This window comes from Stegostoma tigrinum, chromosome 30, assembly GCF_030684315.1.
Source record: "Stegostoma tigrinum isolate sSteTig4 chromosome 30, sSteTig4.hap1, whole genome shotgun sequence".
Classification (NCBI taxonomy): Eukaryota; Metazoa; Chordata; class Chondrichthyes; order Orectolobiformes; family Stegostomatidae; genus Stegostoma; species Stegostoma tigrinum.
The window spans coordinates 38,690,565-38,712,337 of NC_081383.1; the positions used below are offsets into that span (position 1 = coordinate 38,690,565).

The window sequence follows — 21,773 nt, forward strand, 5'->3', positions numbered from 1 at the left end:
ACTACAGAAGCTCGTGGTGACTTTGCAATAAATACAACACAAAGCTATTAAGATGAAAGTGGAGGGCAAATGAAGAATATATAACCAGGATACTATTTGCTCACTTTGTAGTTTTTGCAGAATAATAGCTACATCATTTCTGAATGATTCTAATCTCTATATAATCTCTAAATGTTGTCCACTAACAACAAAGGTTTTCTTCCATTAGATTGTCCATCATGAAATTCGCTCTGTTTCTGGGCTTAGTGATGGTATGTATTCTGGCTGTAACCTCAGGCCACACGTTTGATTCCAGACTGGATGAAGACTGGAAAAACTGGAAATCACAACATGAAAAGCAGTACACCGGGGTAAAAGGGTAACTTTCTCCAGCAAGTATCTATTTCACACAATCAGCTCACTCTGAAAGGGTGGGATTCCACACATTTCACAAATTATTGAGAGATAGTAGGAACTGAAGATGCTGGAGAATCTGAGATAACAAGGTGTAGAGCTGGATGAACACAGCAGGCCAAGCAGCATCAGAGGAACAGGACGGCTGATGTTTCGGGTCTGGACCGTTCTTCAGAAAAGACCCTTTCTGAAGGAGGGTTCAGACCCAAAATGTCAGCTTTCCTGCTCCTGTGATGCTGCTTGGCCTGCTGTGTTCATCCAGCTCTACACCTTGTTATAACAAATTATTGACAATTCTTATTTGGAGATAAAGTGGGAGAAGCAGTTGGAATGGATATATGCACTGAAATTGAAAATGCATTGGTGTTCATGGGTTCTCCCACCCTCTAACTTCAGTAGAAGATTGACCAAACTCACAGTGAAACATCAAGGACTTAGTGTATAACCTTCATATCCCAGAGGAGACAGAATGGAAGTTGAAAGGGGGGTTAAATGAGCAAGAGGCCAAAATCCTGAACCCTCATGGTGTAGTGAGCCTGTCATTCACTTACCCGAATTAAAATGTGGTGGAACGTCCCAATGGCAGGCATCAGCAAACCTATTTCATGTTTTTGCTTATCATTAAAAGGCCAGGTTGTAGGAAATAAGTTTTCCTTGCCCAGGGCATAATGAAGTGAAGGTGGGAATATGGGAAAGGCAATCACTGGGTAAGGAGGACCACTGTCCAGAAACTGAAAGAGCTCGGCCAGAGTAAAGTAATTGTCATCCATTCAGTGCACATATCCCATCTGTTCCTGAGGTTTGCATGGGATCCTCTTATATCTGAATCGCTCTGCAAAAGCATGTTTTGACAGAGTGATACCCCAATGATTGTCAATTTGTAATCAATAGATGGTGTTATTTGTCCTTCTGGTGCACAGGACACAGTTCATCCCCAACCTGTAATGCAGCCATATTCTTATATATAACAGATAGACAGTCACTCTCACTGTGACTCTGGCAGTTTAGGCCGGTTTAGCCTGAAGGGAGGGCTACCTACCACCATCCCTTGGGAACAGCCATCCTTGTCTTTCCCAGGTTCCCGGCAGACAACTCTCCAGTGAGTCATCAATAAACTGCTGTGTCACATTCTGCCATGTTTAATACGTCTCAAAGGGTATGGGGTGACTGACACAGTGTGACTGATCATCCTTGCTCGCAGTGAGTAAAAATCTGTCTGGCTGCCCTTTAATTCTGGTTTATGTCTGGTGCCCAGCCAGACCTCACACTGTCACAGCAAGGGTTAAAAGTCCCTACCCACCTTCCTCATGGGATTTACTGTTCTTCTTCCAGATGCATGTGTGATGAGCAGAGAACCGTGTGACCATGGAAATAATGCCGAGCACCTCTGAACTGAAGTAACTCCTGTCTCTGTGCCCGCTACTAGATTGAGAGTACCTAATGCAAGGTTCTGCCCTCAATAACTCAGCTTACTGGGATTCCATTGGACCTTTGGTGAAATTACTACACAATCAGTAACAACACCTTTAGAAAGTTCAGACCAGCTTTAAAAAAAATTGTAGTTATTGAACCATGCATTCAATGTAATATTTTGATTTTAATATATTAATGTTCATAATTCAGAGTTTGATGGGAATGCGTAGAGTAATCGGATCAGCCATGATCTTATTAATAGTACAGAACAGACTCAAGGGGCCCAATGGCCTAAATTATATGCTCACATTGACATTGTCATTGTACACACCAATCTGAACACATCTGCATGATTAATGAAATAAAGGAGACAAAATCTAACTTGTGAAATGTAACATTCATCCTCCACGATCTAACTTTCTTCTGCTCACCCTCAAATGATTTGTTCATGATTAAAGATGTTGATCTTTTCCTGCTCTTTATTCCAGCTACACTTTCCACTTCACTCTCTCAGACTGGAAGATCAAACGGATTATGCCTTGTGTGCGGGAGTAAGGAGAATTGTGCAACTTCTCTGATATGGATCAAATAATTAAAACCTAACTGAAAGTTGTTAGTTCAGGTTTCATGCAGGGATTTATAAGGCTATCGTTTTATTTTATTTAATGAAAGATACAGACACCTCATTAATCTAACGTCTTTATTCAGGATGAAGAGAACTACAAGAGAATGGTATGGGAGGACAACATGAGATACTTTGAACAACATAACCTGAAGTACCCGATGGGGAAACACACATTCACTGTGGGAATGAATGAGTATGGAGATCTGGTGTGTACAAAATGTATCATCTGGGCTCTACTAGATGCTGAATTTTGTGGTGCTGTTACTAAATGAACAGCGTTATCATAAAACTTCATTTCAACCAAGAATTCAATCTCCCTCACCAACATATATTTCGGCAAGATAGGTTCTCCTTTCCATTTTACGTCCCATTACATTCTGCCTGCTTCTGTCAAACAGGTAGTTCCATGGGCTGGGACATTGTTCATATATCTGCAGTTCTTTCCAAATATAAAGCAGATAATGGACAGGTTCACCACCAAATTCAAGACAACAGTGTTGACAGTATTCAACACACCAGCTGCATGGATCTTCCCCTGGCCCTCACCCGCTACAGTGAGAACTGATACTTGTGTAACACTACTTCTCAGAGTGATCAGAAGTAGGAACACTGTCTGACTTTCTCCTCTTAGATTCAAGGGTCCTGAGGCCAATTGCAGACCTACTGCTTTAGCAGTGACCAGGAGTTTGTGGCAATGTTGATGGTGGAATGTGAGATGCTGTTTATCCAGACAGCTTGGTTAAACATTGATAAAGTCAACCATCATGGGGGAGATTTAACCCATTTCCCTCGTAATGAAAGTGCTTTGTAGCATTTTAATTATCATCTCCTCAAATTATTTCAAAGTGAGGCATACTTATAATCGCTGCTGCCATCTTGAACATTTGCACAATAGTCCAGATCAATGTTTTATCACCTTCAGGCCCTCTGTTCAAGTTTACATTGAACTGTGAAGAAACTGACTCACCGAACTTTTCTCCATTTCTTTATTTGAGGCAGTAGTAGTGAATAGGGCAGAATAGAACAGAAATTTATTGCCATCTGTACTTCAGCATGAAAAATGCAGTGAAAAGTTTTAGAAGTCACCACAGCATTGTACCTATTAGAGTGGAGTGCCAGAGCAGCTTTGATCTCTCGGTTGGTTAAACCCCGTGAACAGGTGACAACGTATCTCTGTGAGGTTATTGATCTTTGTCCAGAGCAATGTCCATTCAAAAGTTAATCATTTCATAAGTGAGTGTCATTGTGTTTGATCATTAGACCACTGAAGAGTTTAATGAAATCATGAATGGATTCTTCCAAGCTGAAGCTGATAACTCAACTGAAGAAGACGTTGATGAAGGAGATGATTTTAATGAAGCTGTTGACGATCTTGAATCTAATGAAATTGAAGAAGGCGATGATGATCTGAAACTCAGAGCTGTCGACTGGCGTAAAAGGGGTTTGGTTACTCAAATGAAAAGTCAGTTAACAATCAGCAGGAATTCTTCCGTTATTAATTACTTGTGAAAGCTCAGTCTGAAAAAAATCTTGAAGTTATCATGAGCTTGTCTCAACTGGTAAGCAAAGTTAATTTCCATTTTCAGATCCTATTTCCAGGTCCAGTGGATGCAGAGTCAAACCTGACCTTCCATCTGATCAATGGGGTTGTTGCCCTCATCTGAAATTACAGTCACAGCTATAGTACACAGTGACAACGCTAATGAAATATAGAGCGAGTTGAAGAATTTCTAATTTGAAATCAAACAGGACAGTGATCAAAGTGGAATTAAAAGAACAAGGACAATATTAAACTGGGAACATGGTACTACTTTAAGTTGAAGATTGGTTGAAACCAAAAGTATGGATAAACACCAGACTGGCATCCTGAGCAGAGATAACAGAAGTGCAAGGAAAGACAATCTGACACTTTGCAAGATTTGTTACAATTTTCAGTTCATTAACAGTGTGTGATCAAGATTAGCTCCTTTCTGAGAACTGCAGCTGAAACGCCCAAAAAGGAACATCCCATCCTACAACCTGTCAAAGGATTGTAAAAAGTGGTGTAACTTGCTCTTCAGCAACTTCTAGTGGTGAGATAAAATAAATTCTTGGCACTCACTTTACAACCAACAAGGAACAATTTATTTATCCAACTCTAACAGTGAGCAAATTAAAAATCTATTAACGAACCGAATAAACTCCCTTTCACTACGAACTATTCCCAAATAAAACCAGATTCTAATAGTATGCTGTTGCAATAAATATAAGTCCCATTTATATGAAAAAAGAATTTAGTCTCTTGAAATTACAGATAGGTTATGTGTCTTCTGTTCCGCCTTTGTCAACTCTTCTATCAGAAATGCCTTCTCTATTGATTCTGCTGTCAGGAATGTTAACTAGTTGTGCCATGGGTATCATTGCCACTTAGATAGTGCTTTCTCTAAGAAATCGAGGAGCTGTGAGACCCAATGACTCTCTCTTGAAAGCTGAGGACTGTTAGCTCTGGCGGATGTAAGTTAGCTCTGGGCTTTGTCCAGTTGTCCTCTTCTCTTACACGCTCAATGACATATCAATATTTCTTACAAAGGGATTGGGCCCATGTTGTCAAAACCAGCAGATTTAAATTTAATTGTTTTTTGATATCTAAGTGCCTGGTTCAAATTGATTGGCTACATTCAAAAGCTTGTTGTCTTGCTAAAAACTGCTGCTTGGCCTGCTAATTTCTGCCTTTCTATACAAATATTTTAATTCAGCTGCTCTCTGTGTACTTGCAAGCTTTCAAGTTGCTGCTCATAAACCTCCATTGTAAATCTTTCAGCACAGAAAAAGCACACCATCATTTCAAGGGACATCACCATGTTTCCTCCCCAGCATTTTACAAACACCAAATCCTAGCTTCTTGCCTCCCAATCCACCAGTACTCTACCCAACTTCGTAACAAGTTGTTGGGCTGAAGGCTGTTGGTGCTAAAGGCAGAACACACCAGCGCCTTCCTGAGTCAGAGATGAGGTAAAGCTTCCCTTTCTCTTTGATCAGTGAGCTTAGCAACAGCCTCACACATGCTCTACTTTGTCTTTTCCATTGTTCACAGCACACTTCATCAGAGCTTGTCTTCTTTTTGAACTCACTGTCATTTATTTTAAATTTTCTTTGGACATTGTTGAGGCTGCTTCTGGAATATTGTGTCCAGTTCAGGTTGCCCACTTATAGGAGGGATGATATTAAGCTGGAGAGGGTTTAGACGAAATTTACCATGATGTTGCCAAGTATGGATGGTTTGCTTTGTAAAGAAAGGCTGGATAGGCTGGGAATTTAGTCACTGGAGCATAGGAGGTTGAGAAGCAACCTTATATGAGTTTATAAAATAGTAAAAGGTGTAGATAAAGTTAATGGCATTTGTCTTTTCTGCAGGAGGTGGGATTTCATGACTAGGGAAGTGGTGGATGTGGGTACAATTACAACTTTTAAAAGACGTTGGATTAGTACATGAATAGAAAAGGTTTGAGTGGATATGGGCCAAGCACATGCATGTGGCAATAGTTTAGTTTGGGATTATGGGAGGCATAGATTGGTTGGTCAGAAGGGTCTGTTTCCAGGCTATACTTCTCTGTGACTCCATAGGCCAGAACTTGTGTCCCATTGCCATTTGCCATTGAGAATGTGTTGGTGAGTTTGCCTTCTCGAAATACTGCAGTACTTGGGTCACACTATGCTCCGTGGGGAAGGGAGTTGCAGGATTTGACTTAGCAACAGTGAAGGAATGGTGATACTGTTCCAAGTCAGAATAATGTGAAGCCAAGAGGGGGTTTTGCAAGTCTTTGTGCTCCAATGCACCTGTTGCTCTTGTCATTTCAGGTGGTATGTTTTGTGGGTTTGGAAGGTGTCATTCAGAGAATTGTGACTTTTTGCAGGGCATTGTGCAGATAATTAACTCTGCTGCCACTTGTGGTAGAGGGAGTGAAAATTGATGATGTTAGATGGGGTACCAACCAACCTGTCCTAGATAGCGTTGAATTTTTTAAGTGTTGTTGGAACTGCGCCATTTGAAGCAAGTGGAGAATTTTCCTTCATACAACTGAATTGAGCTTTGTAGTTGGTGGATGGGCTTTGAGGAATCAGTAGATGAGTCGTTTGTCACAGAATTCTCTGCCTCTTACCTGCCCTTGCAGCAACAGTGTTTATAAAGCTGGTGCAGGACAGTTTCTGCTCAATGTCAATCCCAGAACTGAGGGAAATTCTTGATAAAATTGTCAAGAGGCAATGTTTAGATGCGGTCCTGTTAGTTGACACATTTGTGGTGCAAGTATAACTTGCTACCTATCAACCCAAGCCGAGAACTTGATCACAGTTTGATGTGTATGCAGAAAGACTGCTTCAGCGTCTGAAGAGCTGTGAATGTATAAACATCAGCAAACGTCCCCATTTCTGACCTGAGGATAGGAGATGGCTAGATCTAGAACATTACTCCTGCAATTTGATTCACTCTGTTTGATAGGAGTTCCTGCAGACCTTTCCTGAGACTGAGATTATTAACTTGTAACAATCAGAACCACTTTATTTTTGCCAGGTATGGTTCTAACCAATGGAGACGTTTTCCCCTGGTTCCCATTGATTCCAGTTTTAAGAGGACCTCTTGCTGTCCCCCTCAGTCAAATGTGGCCTTGAAGTCAAAGGCAGTCACTCTCACCTCACCTCTGGGGTTTAGCTCTTTTTTTCATGTTTGAACCAAGGCTGTAATGAGGCCAGGAGCTGAGTGGCCCTGGTGGAACCCAAACTGGGCGTCACTGAGCAGGTTATTGCTGAGCAGGTGATGCTTGATAGCACTGTTACTGACACCTTCCATCACTTTACTGATGATCCTGGGTATACTTGCAGGCTAGTGATTGGTGGGTTATATTTATCCATTTTTTTAGAATTGGATCAGACATACCTGGACTATTGTTCGTATTGTTAGTTTGATGTCAGTGTTAACGTTGTATTGGAATGCCATGGCTATGGGACAAGGTCTGGAGTCCATGTTTTCAGCAGTATTGCTAGAACATTCTCAGATTCTTTGCACTTTTCATTGCCTTCAGCTGCTTCTTTTATCAAACAGAGTGAATCAAATTGATTCAAGCATAGCATTCACGTAGATGGCTCTGGGCCTCCACAAAGTTGAGACAATAGTTAGCCCTATCAGTATTATCATGGACAGGTATATCTGTAACTGATAGATTAGTGAGGATGAGGTCAATTAGTTTGTCCCTTTTGGTTTCCTGCCATAGACCTAGTCTTGCAGTGACATCCTTCAAGCCTTGCCCAGGTCTGTCACACATCAGAAGAAGAGTCCACACCTGAAACATCAGCTTTCCTGCTCCACTGATGCTGCTTGGCCTGCTGTGTCCATCCAGCTCTACACCTTGTTATATTAGAGGCACTACTGAGCCACTCTTGATGATGGGCATTGACGTCCCCACCCAAAATATATAGTGTGCCATTGTCACCTGAAATGTTTCTTCCAAATGATGTTCAATGTGGATGATCCTTGATTCATCAAATGAGTTTAGTCCAGCAGGTATTAATCAGTAGGAGCCTTCCTTGCCCATGTTTGCTGAAGCTGTTTGAATTAATGAGATCCCAATTACATGCTGAGGACTGTCAGGACAACTCACAGTAACTGTATACCAGCGTGCCATCACCTCTGATTGGTTGGGGCTTTCAGTGCAGCAGCAATTTCCAAATGGCCATTCCCAAAACCTTGTGGTATTTGCCACATCTGCCAGAAGAGGCACTTTTCTCAGGCAGCACGAAGGCTTAAATCATGTCAGCAACGAGTACTATTATGTCTGCTCAGGCATAATTACCAACACCTCAGGAGCTGGTGCAGATATCCCTGCTCCTTCTGAAAGCTAGGATAAAACTCCTCTCCACATACACACAGCAATGTAGCATCAGTGGAATGGGTACAATCAAATTTAAGGTGAACAGTAACTCTTTCAGTACCATTAACATGTGCAACATTTTCCTATGATTGACAATTATACAATCATGTACATGATGGTATTTCCTTTACCGGTGCCCAAGAACTCTGGCTTCATCACTTCATGGGGTCCAGACTTTTCAAAAACTCTTTCAGAACATAGAGCATAGAACATAGAACAATACACACAGGACAGGTCCTTCGGCCCTCGATGTTGCGCCGACCTGTGAACTAATCTAAGCCCCTCCCCCTACACTATCCCATCATCATCATCATCCATATGCTTATCCAAGGACTGTTTAAATGCCCCTAATGTGGCTGAGTTAACTATATTGGCAGGCAGGGCGTTCCATGCCCTTACCACTCTCTGAGTAAAGAACCTGCCTCTGACATCCGTCTTAAATCTATCACCCCTCAATTTGTAACTATGCCCCCTTGTACAAGCTGAAGTCATCATATGCACTCTGTTTGAATTCTCAAGAATGCTAGATCTTTAGTATCAGTGCTGAGAGCACTGGTTTTGATCTGTGGTTCATTTCTCCATTGGTGGATCTTTTATTTCTCAGATACTCTTGGCAGAAGAAGTTGCACTGTCTTGTTACCCCCTTTCCACTGTATGGGAGACCTTTAACTTGGTGAATGCCCATCAGCTAGAAAGTGTTTTCTTCCTTGCTGTGTGCCTTTCTGATACTTTTTGTGCTCCTTTTCAAAGTATCTAGTGTGGAAGCTTAAACTAGTCAATTCCTTCTTGTCAACCATTTCCTGAAACTGTGCCATTGACCTTGCTCTCATGGAGTCACATGCAGCCCATTCTCATTGGTTTCTCCATCAGGCTGTTTTTGTTAATTTCATTCGTGAGATGTAGGTATCACTAGATGAGCCATTATGTATTGCCATGTCTAATTGCACCTGGAAATGAGGAACTTGCCGGGGCATTTCGGAGGGCAGTTAAGGGTCAACCACATTATATGTCTGGAGTCATATATGGCCTGGAAGAGGTAAGGATATCAGATTTCCTTCCCTCAAAGATGTTAATGAAACCAATGTATTTCTGAAAAAATCGATAATGTGAACATGATCACCCAAGAGTGAGTAGTAATTTAAGAATCACTAGTGCTCCCAGGAAATGAGGAAATACCTGAATGATTCATTCATGATCAGAGTCCAGCAACACATTAAGGGAGTGAATTTCCAACAGGTCATAAAATGCTACAGACCGATCTCAGGGAGCTCCCAGCCTCATATGCGCAGCTGCCCTGATATACACGTGGAAATCCAATGGTGGTCATAAATCCCGTCACTCTGGCCCTCGCACTCTATGGTGTTTTGCACAAAGCCTGGGAAACACATGAAGAAAATTAATGAACATCGGTGATGTAAATCTGAGCTCCAGTTGATGATGGATGAAAAGAGGATTTTATTTTTACATCAGCATGTCTTACCGCGATTGTATTTCTGTCATTACCAGGGGCCCTGTGGCTCTTGCTGGGCTTTCAGCATGACTGGTGCCATTGAAGGACAATGGGCAAAGGTCTGTGGAAGACTGATTTCTCTGAGTGAGCAGAACTTGCTTGATTGTGACACAACGAGCCATGGATGCAGAGGTGAATATCAAAAGTCGGCCTTTTGATATGTGAGAAGAAACGACATTGAGTAGGAACCACAGCACAGGTAAATCACTCTACAATCTGTTTCAAATTCACCAGGTACAACATATTTATGGCATTCATGGTGTTAGACAGTGTAACCCAGCACTGATCAAATGACAGCTGACATCCTACTCTGGATCAATCCTTCGCTGAGAATCTGCTCCCAGGTTTCTGTCAGTGCCACTGCACTGGTAGCTTGAGGAAGGCTGAGAAAATATCAGCATTCAGGACAGGTCCAGCTCTCTCTCTTATTTCTCCCTTATCCTGTAATGACATCCTGAATCTCCACTGAAAACCTCCTGGTCTTGTGTGATTGCCAAAGAAAAGACAAGAGGGTGAGTGGTGGCAGGAAAAAGGTCCCAGGGTGTACAATGTGTATGATTGACATGTGGGAGGCTGTCAGTAATTCCTATTTCCCAATACCAGGTCCCTCTATAAAATAAGGACCCTCTTCTGGAGCTAGAAAGTGGCATCACAGCAATTTTCTTGTTGTGCTCCCTATATGGGTTCATGCCAAAAGCAGCTGGGGGAGACGTTCAAGTGGTCAACCATTGCTGATCTAAGAGCCTCAATTGCTGGCAGATTAAGCAGACCATTCAGAGAGTGACCATCACAGACTTGTTCAGGGTATGGCCAATTGCTTGTCACCCTCATGTCCAATTAGCTACTGCCTCTCCCACTGCAAATTCAGCACATGGCAGTGCATTAAATTCCACCCTGTTTTTTTTCTCTCTGGAAGCAAACTACGTTTTCAGTAAGGTAAATGGGTGAGACACTGGCCCAAACCTTGCTTCTAGTTTGGAAGAGGGAGACTCTTCAATAGTTACTTCTGGGTTATGAAACTTGGAGGCAGGTGCATGGCCATCATTAGATATGATGTTCCAAAAGAAAGGTCTTGCCTCATCTTCATTCACTCTGTCTGTCTCATGAAGTCAGTGGAGACAGTCAGTAATGTCTGTTTAATGGACAATAACATCAGTAAATATGGAAGCCGGATTATGCAGCACATTTTCATTTAAATATTTTGATGAGCAAAACACCGCATCATTGTGAGTGTCTGAGGCTGAAAACTTGTCGGTAGAACTTTGGCAAGCTATTCTTGAACATTAACTTTCAATATTTCCTTTTAACAATTAGCAAGGATCCTGCAAGTTTCAGAAAAATAATATTGTTGCCAAAGTCGCCAGATACAGAAACATACAAAGAGGAGAACGTTGTTTAGCGAGGGCTTCGAGAAGAATTGGACCAATCGCTGTTTCGCTTAATGCTCGTCCAAAGACCTTCCACTTCTATAAACAAGGTAAGAAATAGACTGTGTGGATAAGGTATATTAAATGGACAATCTACAAATTCCACATAAAATGTTTTCAAAGTCAAACGTCTGCACACATTCCCTGTCAAGTTGTTTGTTGGTGTTAATGCTGTCTCGATGTGTATAAGGGGAACTGTAAAGCTCGTCCCCTTATTCATGTTTCCCTCCTCCCCCATGCTACAGGCAGCCCAGTGCTGTCAGAAGCCATTTCAGTCAGATTGGAAACTGTGCTCAGGAATGGCGATGGGAAATTTACCCACTCCTTTTTGCAGTGGTGCAAGCAGCTCAGAAATTTTGCACTGTCACTAACGTAACTGACTGTGAGGTGCAGCTCAGTGATGATGTGCTGCTGAGTGAAGGCACACCTTGGCATTGAGCCCAAGTGTGAGGTTGGCACCACTTAAAGCAGTCCACATGACTGAAAGACAATCCTGTCCCCCTTCAAGGGACAGGGGCTTGAACACAAGAAGAAACTCTGAGCAGAACGGGAAATGAAAATGGAGCAACAGGCCAGGCAGCAGCCCCAAGGGTCTCTGAGACAGCAATGGGGACCTTAGTACAGGAGGTGAACACGAGAAGCGAGGTGCCCTTCCTTAGGCGAAGTATGGGGCCCTCCAGGCAGACATTGAGAAGGCAGAGAGAGCAGGTAGCTGTCACAGTCAATGCTACAGCTGAGATGTGGTTCCCCTGCACCATGGGGAGGACTCTATCCTGGCAATACCACTCTGCCTCCTTCTCTATGCTCAAAGGGAATAGAATGGACTGCCCTCAGAATCACACAAGAATCACACAAGTGCATGACACATACAATCAGATGGATGGCATTGCATATATTTTAAAAATGCCAATGACTGTCAAAAAAGCTCAATATCCCCATATTGCATGCACTAAGCAGAGATTGCTGCCCAGATTGATTGTCAACAGAATCTTTAAACAGTGTAACAAAGTCCAAACAGTTCATTCATCCTGGAAACAGGTTTCAATTTGAGCATGCTCTGTGCCACGTGGGTTGAGTTGTGTTCTCTTGGATAGCTTTACTGGTCAATGTCCTCACTTCCTTTATTGTCACTAGCTAGGTAGCATTTATTGCCCATCCTTAATTGCCTAAAGGGCAGTTAAGAAGCAATCACATTGCTGTGGGTTTGGAGTCACATATAGGCCATATCAGATAAGGATGACAGTTTCCTTCCCTAAATGACATCAGTGAACCAGATGGCTTTTTCCCTGACAATTGACAATGGATTCAAGGTCATCAATCGATTCTTAGCTCCAGATATTTATTAAATTCAAATTCCACCTACTGCCATGATGGGACTTGAACCCAGGCTCCCAGAACATTATCTGGGTTTCCAGATTTACAGTCCAGTGATAATACCACGAGACCATCACCTCCTTTCATCGTTGCTGTTAATGCCTGGTTTCATCTATATCCAAGACATTCCCCTTTCGTTAGTTCCTGTTGTGAAACATGCCACTGTGATGTGGCCCATTTTCACTGGGCTATTCTGCAAGACCCACACCAGACTGGGCCAAGCGTCAGAACCTTGTCTTAAATCAATGGTCTATTCCACTATGACCCTGGTGGAAATGTAGGAAGCAAAGTTTCTTTGTTCTTTGATAGTCTGAGGTTTTCCGACAAGTATCATCAGCCATGTTTGAAGGACGGGATGGGGGTTTCCCCTTATCTCCCAGCAAACAACCCTGCATTGCCTGAGAATCATAGAATAATACAGGAACCTGTGAGTTCCCTAAGGTACAAGAATCATGGCTGGATACCTCCAGCTTTGTCCCTGCTTGTTATGCAGTATGGATAGAGTGAGTGCCCTTTTCTGTTGAAAACCTCAATAAGTTGGTCACAATATGCACCCAAAACATTGCGGCTTCAGTAGATGGCAGCCTGAACCGAGGGCAAACCTGCAGAGGTGGCCCCAACACTGCCCACACTCCTTGCCTCTCCTCAAGACAGGGACGGGGGAGATTATGAGTAGAGATACTAGGAACTGCTGATGCTGAAGAATTTGAGATAACAAGCTGTAGAGCTGGATGAACACAGCAGCCCAAGCAGCATCAGAGGAGCAGGAAGGCTGATGTTTTGGGTCTAGACCCTTCTTCATGAGCAGTTGCAATTTAGGGAAAACGTCATCACATTGGGGAGGTGATGGTTTAGTGGTATTATCACTAGGCTGTAGATCCAGAGGCCTAGGTAATGTTCTGTGATAGCTTTAAGACAGATGTCAGAGGCAGGTTCTTTACTCAGAGAGTGGTAAGGGCGTGGAACACCCTGCCTGCCAATGTAGTTAACTCAGCCACATTAGGGGCATTTAAACAGTCCTTGGATAAGCATATGGATGATGATGGAATAGTGTAGGTGGAGGGGTTTAGATTAGTTCACAGGTCGGCGCAACATCGAGGGCCGAAGGGCCTGTTCTGCGCTGTATTGTTCTATGTTCTATGTTCTGGGGATCCAGGTTCAAATCCTGCCATGGCAGATGGTGGAATTTGAATTAAATAAAAATCTGGAATTAAGAGTCAAACGATGACTGTGAATCTATTGTTGATTGTTGGTCTGGTCTTCACATGACTCCTAACTTCCCTCTGAGCAATTAGGGATGAGCAATAAATGCTGGCTCAACTAGTGAGGGCCCTCCTCCCATGAATGAATAAAAAGAAAGCTACATCTGGAATGTAAGTATGTGCTCAGCATGAGGAGATATCCTCAGCTGCTTCCTGAAGTGGCCAGCTGTCTAAAAACATCAGGGTAGCTGTGGCCCTGACATCAGCTAGGCTGAGATAGCCATCCAACTCCTCATGAGGGCAAGCCCTGCTCAGGCAGTTCTCAGCTTGGAGTGAGAATAGTCTGGAGCAGTGCTTGTCCTGTCAGGCAAGACCTGTAGATGTGAGGTCTTCACAAGCTCCTACTCCTCACCCTCTGGATATTGCTGGGCTCACTGAAGTAGATGCAATTGCTCTCTTTGTCTGTATGCTCTTCAGAAATGAGGCAAAGCAGGGAGTCTCCAGCCAATGTGATGTCTGTGTGAAGTGCATGAGCTGATGACTATCAGAAGGAGAAGATAGTTTTAGTGACGGAACTTCACATCCATCACCCCTCCACTATGTCCTCACACAGTATGACCCAGAGGATTCTCAAGGAGGTCAATATCATGGTGCCAGAATCAGCTCTGAATAATATAACCTATCAAAGGTAAGTTTTACTACTGAAGTGTTTAGAATCATAGAGTCATCAAAACCAGGGGATTCAACACATTGGGTCCACATTGACCCTCAAAACAGCTTCCGACCCAGGCCTAGACCCTCACCCTGGCTGTGGTCAAGTAAATGCAAAGCAAATGAGTGCTGGGAGGGAAGGCATTGGAAAAAGAGGAAAAGAGAAAGTCTGTGAAAGGGAATTAGATGTGAATTGGTGCTGCAGGGTCAAGAGGATGGCAATGAGAGAAGCACAGTAAAAGGCCATGTGTTCCAGAGGAGATGAGGGTGGCACAGGTGAGGACACTGGGAAACATTAGTAAAAGTGAGACAGAGTAACATCAGAGGAGAATGTTTTGCAAAGAGCATTGTAGACCAGAAGACAATTTGAATGTAAAACACAACAATAAGCACAGGAAGGAAATTATGATTATATATTTGACAATTACATTACATTAAAGGTGAGTGTCTCCTTACAGGAGTTTACGCTGATCCAAGTTGCACCCAACGCCGTGGCCATGCAGTGCTCTTGGTTGGATATGGAAGGGAGCGTAGAATGAACTATTGGCTGGTTAAGAACAGGTATGTACGATGTAGAAACAACAAACAGCTAATCAGAGCTGGGGCAGTGACAAGAGCACTGGATTTATCCCTGGTGTTTCTGGGCTAGGGAGGGAAACATTCGCGAAAATTCCCACTGCTGTCCCAAGGCACTGAAGAAGGTGCGTAAAAATTCACAAGAGCGACGCTAGAACCGAAAGAATATATTTATCAGAAAATGTCAAACAGAGAGGAGCTTTGTTCTTCAGGAATAAAAAAAAGCAAAGCGGTAACTTGATAGAGGAGTTTAAGATAATGAAACGTTTGATAAAATAGGTGGAGCGAAAATATCTCCATTTGTGGGCCCTTCAAAATAGGAGCCATTAAAATAGTGGCAAAGCAGAATACTGTGGGGGCTGGGAATGTGAAATAAAAACAGAAAACAGAGAGCAGAAAACATTGGCAAAACTTCAGCGGGATCTAAAAGGAAAGAGAAAAGGAGTTAATGTTTCAGGTCTGACAACTTTCACCAGAACTGGAGGAAGTTAAATATGCAACAGTTTTGAACAAGGGGTGAGTGGGACAGAACAAAAGAAAAAGAGTATGAAAGAGAGGGGAAAACCAAACGGAGGCTTGGGGACCGCTTTGCAGAACACCTACGCTCAGTTCACAATAAAAAAATTGCACCTCCCAGTAACGAACCATTTCAACTCCCCCTCCCATTCCTGAGACGATATGTCCATCATGGGCCTCCTGCAGTGCCACAATGATGTCACCCGAAGGTTGCAGAAACAGCAACTCATATTCCGCTTGGGAACTCTGCAGCCCAATGGTATATATGTGGATTTCACAAGCTTCAAAATCTCCCCTCCCTCTCCTGCATCCCAAAACCAGCCCAGCTCGTCCCCGCCTCCCTAACCTGTTCTTCCTCTCACCTATCCCCTCCTCCCACTTCAAGCCTCATCCCCATATCCTACCTTCTAACCTCATCCCACCCCCTTGACCTGTCCGTCCTCCCCAGACTGAACTATCCCCTCCCTACCACCCTATGTACACTCACCTCTACTGGCTCAATCCCCACCTCTTTAACTTGTCTGTCTCATCTCTACCTGTCTTCTCCTCTATTCATCTTTGATCTGCCTCACCCTCTCTCCCTATTTATTTCAAAACCCTCTCTTCCTCCCCCATTTCTGATGAAGGGTCTAGGCCCAAAACGTCAGTTTTTGTGCTCCTGAGATGTTGCTTGGCCTGTTGTGTTTATCCAGCTCCACACTTTGTTATCAATGACAGAAAATACTATTTTCTGAAGCTAATGCAACAGGAAAAGCAAGAGGAACTAAAGATGTGTCTAGAATAAATGTATGGCTATCTAAAGGAAATAAATATGAAACAAGGAAATAAAATGGGAGTAGAATTTATAGTTTGAAATTGTTGAACTCAACGTTCAGTACAGAAAGCTTACATTGCCTGATCAAAAGCTGAAGTGCAGTTCCTCAAACTTATGTTGAACCTTTCTGGAACCTCACACAGGCCAGAGGCAGAGATGTCAGTGTCAGAGAAAGGTGAAGTAAAATGGGTGAACAGGGGGCACTTGCAGTGGGCAAACTGAGCTACTCAGAAAGCAATCACCTGATCTGCATTTGATCCCCCCACTGTACAGGTAACCACATTTGGAATGGAGATCAATTAGATTAAAAATACATATCCTGAGATGCTGCTTGGCCTGCTGTGTTCATCCAGCCTCACATTTTATTATCTTGGAATTCTCCAGCATCTGCAGTTCCCATTATCTCTGTTAATCACTTTCACTTTGAGGAGATATGATGTGGACCTCGGATAAGGAGGAGAGAGCATAAGGGTTGGTGTGATATCTCTTGTATTTACAAGGAACGGTGTCATACAAAGTGATGGAGAGTTCAGGGTGACTGAAAAGTAGACCAGGGAATCACAGAGGGAATAGCCCCTTGGAAATGCTAAAGGGAAGGAGAATATGAATTTTGTGATGGCATTTCAATGAAAGTGATGAAAACTGTTGTCCACATTTTCTTTCCATTTGTTTCATTGTTTGAATATTTTTCTTTCAGCCAGGTACACTTCTGCTTTCTTTTCTTGCTCCACTTCGATTCCCTTTGTCCATTTCTGTCATTCAGTCCCTCCTGTCTTCCACCTGTACCACTTTGACCTCATCTCTCCCACTCCTTGCTCAAAACCGATCACATTTCTAACTTTTCCCAGTTCTCAGAGATGGACAAGAGCCAGAAGTGTTCATTGTTTCTCTGTCTCTCGACAAATGCAACTATCCAGCTAAGAGTTTTGAGCAACTGCTACTTCTGAGTACAAGATAATCATTAATGAATCCAATCAGAACCTCAGGAGAAACCTCCTTACCCAGAGGGGTGTGTTAATGGGGAAACTGTTACCATGGAAAGTGGTTGAGCTGAATGACACAGATACATTGAAGAGGAAGTTGGATAAACACAGCAGGGTGAAGGAACGGAAGGAGGTGTTGACAGGGTTAGAGCAAGGGGACAGGGAGGACATGTATGTGAAGAAGAAACACTGGCACAGAGTGAATTTCCTGTCTCTGTGCTGCAGACTGTGTATATGTTTAATCAACATGAAACATTGTGTTTATCTGGATGTGAAGGCTTAATGGTAGAGCTGCCTGGGATAATATCATGGTTGGAGGAGGTAGATTAAAAAAACACACAGAAGGTGTTGGAAAAGCTCAGTGGGTTTGGCAACATTTGTGAAGAAAACATCACTTAACGATTCAGGCCCAGTTCCAAGGAAGGGTCACTGGACCCGAAACATTAACTATGATTTTTTCTTCACAAATCCTGCCAAACCGGCTAAGCTTTCCAGCACCTTCTGTTATTTTTTCATGATTGAAAGCATCTGCAGTTCTTTCAGTTTTAATTGGAGAAGGTGGTGGCTGGATCGGATGGTGGAATGTTTCAAGTAGGTGGTCTTGTGGTTCAGTAGGAAGGCTCCCTCCTGCCATATCTGAACAAAAACCTCCAAGTTCAAGCTTCACCCCAGGACTGGCTAGTCAAGAACATTCATCAGATACTTTATTGCCAACAGTTCATAATAAATCTGCAAATCCTTTGCACACTTTCATCCTATTCCTCAAAGGGGAAAAAATCTGAGTGGAGATAGGAAATGTACAAAATATGGTTCATTCAGGTGGATATTATCAGTGCTCAATGGGTGGTACAATAATTTGGTGACATTTCAATGCGGTGATAGTATTTGGAGGAATGTTTTTAGGGTAGAGTAACCCTACAGTGCAGGACATATGTGTACGTGAATGGACAGAGATTGGGGAACCTAGAGCCACTATCGACTCACCCACCACTCAGACAGCCTCCTGTGGCAGGCAACCTCAGGATGTTGTTAGTAAAAACTTTCGGAAATTCTTCACCCCTCTAAGGACAGCGGGCCACAGCCACTAATCTCCCTCATAAAATCCCTACAGTGTGGGCACAGGCCATTTGGCCCATCAGGTCCACACCAACCACCCCCCCACAAGAGCATCCCAATCAGACCCACCCCACTATCTTATAGCCCTGCATTTCCCATAGCTAGCCCACTGTCTGCACATATTCCTGGACACAATGGGCAACTTAGCATGGCCAAACCATCTAACATGCACATGTTTGGGCTGCAGGCAAGCAGAAACCTGAGCACTCAGAGGAAACCCACTGATGCAGAGGGAATGTACAAACTCCACAAAGGCAATTGCCCAAGACTGGGATTGAACCCAGATCCCTGGTGCTGTGAAGCAGCAGTGCTCACCACTGTGCCACTTATTCCCTAGCTACCTGCTCCGGTTTGAGATGTCTCCCCTCACAGGATCTCCCCTCATGCCATTTGGAAGCTTGTAGTGAATCCACACTCCCTGTTGGTACTGAAAACCTATGTAAGATATCACAATGATGTAACTCCTGGCTTCTGGTTTGCAGCTTGCACTACTGTAGTCTTGTGCCACTCAACTCTCTGACTCAAATCAGGTAAAACATACTTGAACTAAATCTAATATCTCAAAAGATCTCAATCCGCTCCCAGGATAACTCAATTCTTCACAACTATCTTTTGAAACAACTTTGAAATGTTAATGCCAATTTCCTTTTCTTGTTTGTCAGTTGGGGGACAGAATGGGGTGAAGAAGGTTACATCAAAATCGCTAAGGATAAGGGAAATCTGTGTGGAATTGCCAACTATGCAGTCTATCCAACAGTGAAAAGGAGAATGTGTAAAATCGCAGTTTCTTCTGAATCAGCCTGAAAGAAAGAGGGAACCATTTCTGCTGATGTTGACTCATTCGATGCCATTACTTTAGCTGCCTGCTGCAATTTGAAAAGTGGGATAATATCAGCTTCTGCACATTTCTATAGCTTCACATAAAAGGTTAATATCATTCTGCGTTTGATGCATGTAACCACAGTAATATCTGAGTGACTACATTCTCCAGCTTGTGGAGAGACAATATCCTGCATGTACAGCTGCTGCTGAGCGATATCTTAAATACTGCCAGCAATCATTTTGAGAGTCTGTCTATTCCAAAGAATTGAAATTTAACATCCTAAAATCATGTGGACAAATGCTCAGAACTTCTTTCTAACACCAGTGCAATGAATGTATAAGTGCAATAGGGTTGTGGAGGTAAATAAGGTTTACCTGGGAGCCCTCCTGGAAACAGAGTTTAATGTGATCAGACTGTAGACTGACACTGTCCCTAAGGGCTAATATGTAATTTCATTCAGTGATTGGCAGGAAACAACATGGCACAGAACAGCAGGAAAACTGAGCAGTTTACATACGACAAAATACCATCATTTCTGAGTTAATGGCATGCAGAAATAAGACTCAGATGTTCAGACAGTCAAAGAGTTTTTGGATTGGACTCATGTAGCAGGATTCAGTCCAGCTGACTCCCTGCACGAGAAATTGAAATTCCCCTGTATCTGAAAGCCACTGAGAGTGTTCATTAAAACCAAAGAATTCAAAAGCATCTTACTCACATAATCTTTATGGATACACAGGAAAAATGAAAGTTTTAAAAATCTAGTCAAACTCCTTGCTAAACTTTTGACCAAAATGATAAGACCATGAGATAAAGGAGCAGAATTAGACCATTCAGCCCATTAGGTGCACTCCACCCATTGATAATGGCTGATATTTTTCTGAACCCATTCTCCTGCCTTCTCCCTGTCACCCTTGATCCCCTTACTCATCAAGGCATATCTATCTCTGTCTTAAAGGCACTCAATAACTTGGCCTCCACAGCTCTCTGTGGCAGTGAGTTCCACAAATTCACACCCTCTACCTGAAGAAATTCCTCCTCATCCTAGCCTGAAGTGTCATCCCTTTGGTCTAAGGCTGTGTCCTCAGGTCCTTTTCTCTCTAACTCGTAGGAATATCTTCTCCACATCCACTCTATCTTGGCTTCTCAGCATCCTATAGTTTTTCATGAATTTCCCTCACATTCTTCCAACCTCCATCAAGTACAGACCCAGAGTCCTCAACCACTTTTTATATGATAACCCTTCACCCCCAGGATCATTCTTGTAAAGCTCCTCTAACACCAGCACATCTTCCCTCAGATACACTCATAATAGTTGGAATACAGTCCGAACAGAGGAGGAAACAGCCTCAGCAGTACATCTTTGCTCTTGTATTCTGGCCCTTTTGGAGTGAATGCTGATATTGCCTTTGCCTTCCTAACTACTACTGTACCTGTACATTCACTTGAAGATAACCTTGAACTAGGTCTCTTAAGCCCCTTGTGATTCACATTTCTGAAGCCTTACCCCATCAAAAAAATAATCTATTCTTCCTGCCAAAGTGCAAAACCTCATATTTTCCGACAGAATATTCTACCCCCCACTTCTTGGCTAACTTTCCTATCCCAGCCAAATCCTTCTTGCAGACTTCCTGCTGACTTAACACTACCTGCCACTCCACCTAGGTTTGTGTCATTGGTGACACCCCAACTCCATCTCCCACAATTCCCTGAGAATCCAACAAAGTCATTCACTTTCCCCCTCTAATCCATGTCAGCCTGGTTGCAGCTGGCACCCTTATTATCTCAGGTCCTCCTGCAACATATACCACCTGTCCAGGAGCACTGGGGTCAACAGTCACCACATATCAAGGTGCACCCCACCACCCCCACACCCTCACCCAACCTTACAAAGACATTAGCACTTCCCATCCTAGATGTGACCCTGATATCTCACCACCAGCTGCCCCTCCTACAAAATACCCAGATCCAAACCCCAAGCCTACCCACAGAACACAGCTGGTCCCTCTCTGCCTAACTCAATTGGCACATTACCATCTTACTTATGCACCTGGCACTCTATCTCCCTCACCAACATGGCACTCTACACCCTGACTCACTCAACTGGCACCCCGTACCTACACTTAGCTTGAGCACTTACTGTTTCTCAGTTACGCACAACGTGCATTTGGGATCTTTAATTCCTGGGGCACTGTGTGCTGTTTTGGTCTCCGTATATAAGGAAGGATGTTAGTGAATTGAAGGATATTTACCAAAGTAATGTTTGCGATGGGCAGGCCACCTCATAAGGTAAAGTTGAACACGTTTGCCTCTATCACCCAAGGCACAGAGATTAAGAGCAGGGAGGTTTAGATTAAAGATAGAGCATTAGCATGGCTCTACTATAT

General features: G+C 43.1%; 1 protein-coding gene across 1 annotated transcript; it reads left to right on the forward strand.

Moving 5' to 3' along the window:
• Positions 1 to 209: 209 nt before the first annotated feature.
• On the forward strand, positions 210 to 19,611 carry LOC132206079 (procathepsin L-like). Its single transcript, XM_059638533.1, has 9 exons — positions 210 to 350; positions 2,515 to 2,637; positions 3,692 to 3,908; positions 6,269 to 6,271; positions 6,583 to 6,716; positions 9,841 to 9,903; positions 11,159 to 11,321; positions 15,017 to 15,119; positions 19,226 to 19,611. The coding sequence occupies exons 1-9, from the start codon at positions 219 to 221 to the stop codon at positions 19,365 to 19,367; spliced, it is 1,080 nt and encodes a 359-aa protein (XP_059494516.1). The 5' UTR covers positions 210 to 218; the 3' UTR covers positions 19,368 to 19,611.
• Positions 19,612 to 21,773: the final 2,162 nt, after the last annotated feature.

Excerpts from the sequence above, each read along its gene's own strand:
- LOC132206079 (XM_059638533.1), top strand. The coding sequence starts at position 219 with ATGAAATTCGCTCTGTTTCTGGGCTTAGTGATGGTATGTATTCTGGCT. Across the intron at positions 2,638-3,691 it reads TGAATGAGTATGGAGATCTG|ACCACTGAAGAGTTTAATGA; the intron begins GTGTGTACAAAA and ends TTTGATCATTAG. Across the intron at positions 15,120-19,225 it reads TATTGGCTGGTTAAGAACAG|TTGGGGGACAGAATGGGGTG; the intron begins GTATGTACGATG and ends CTTGTTTGTCAG.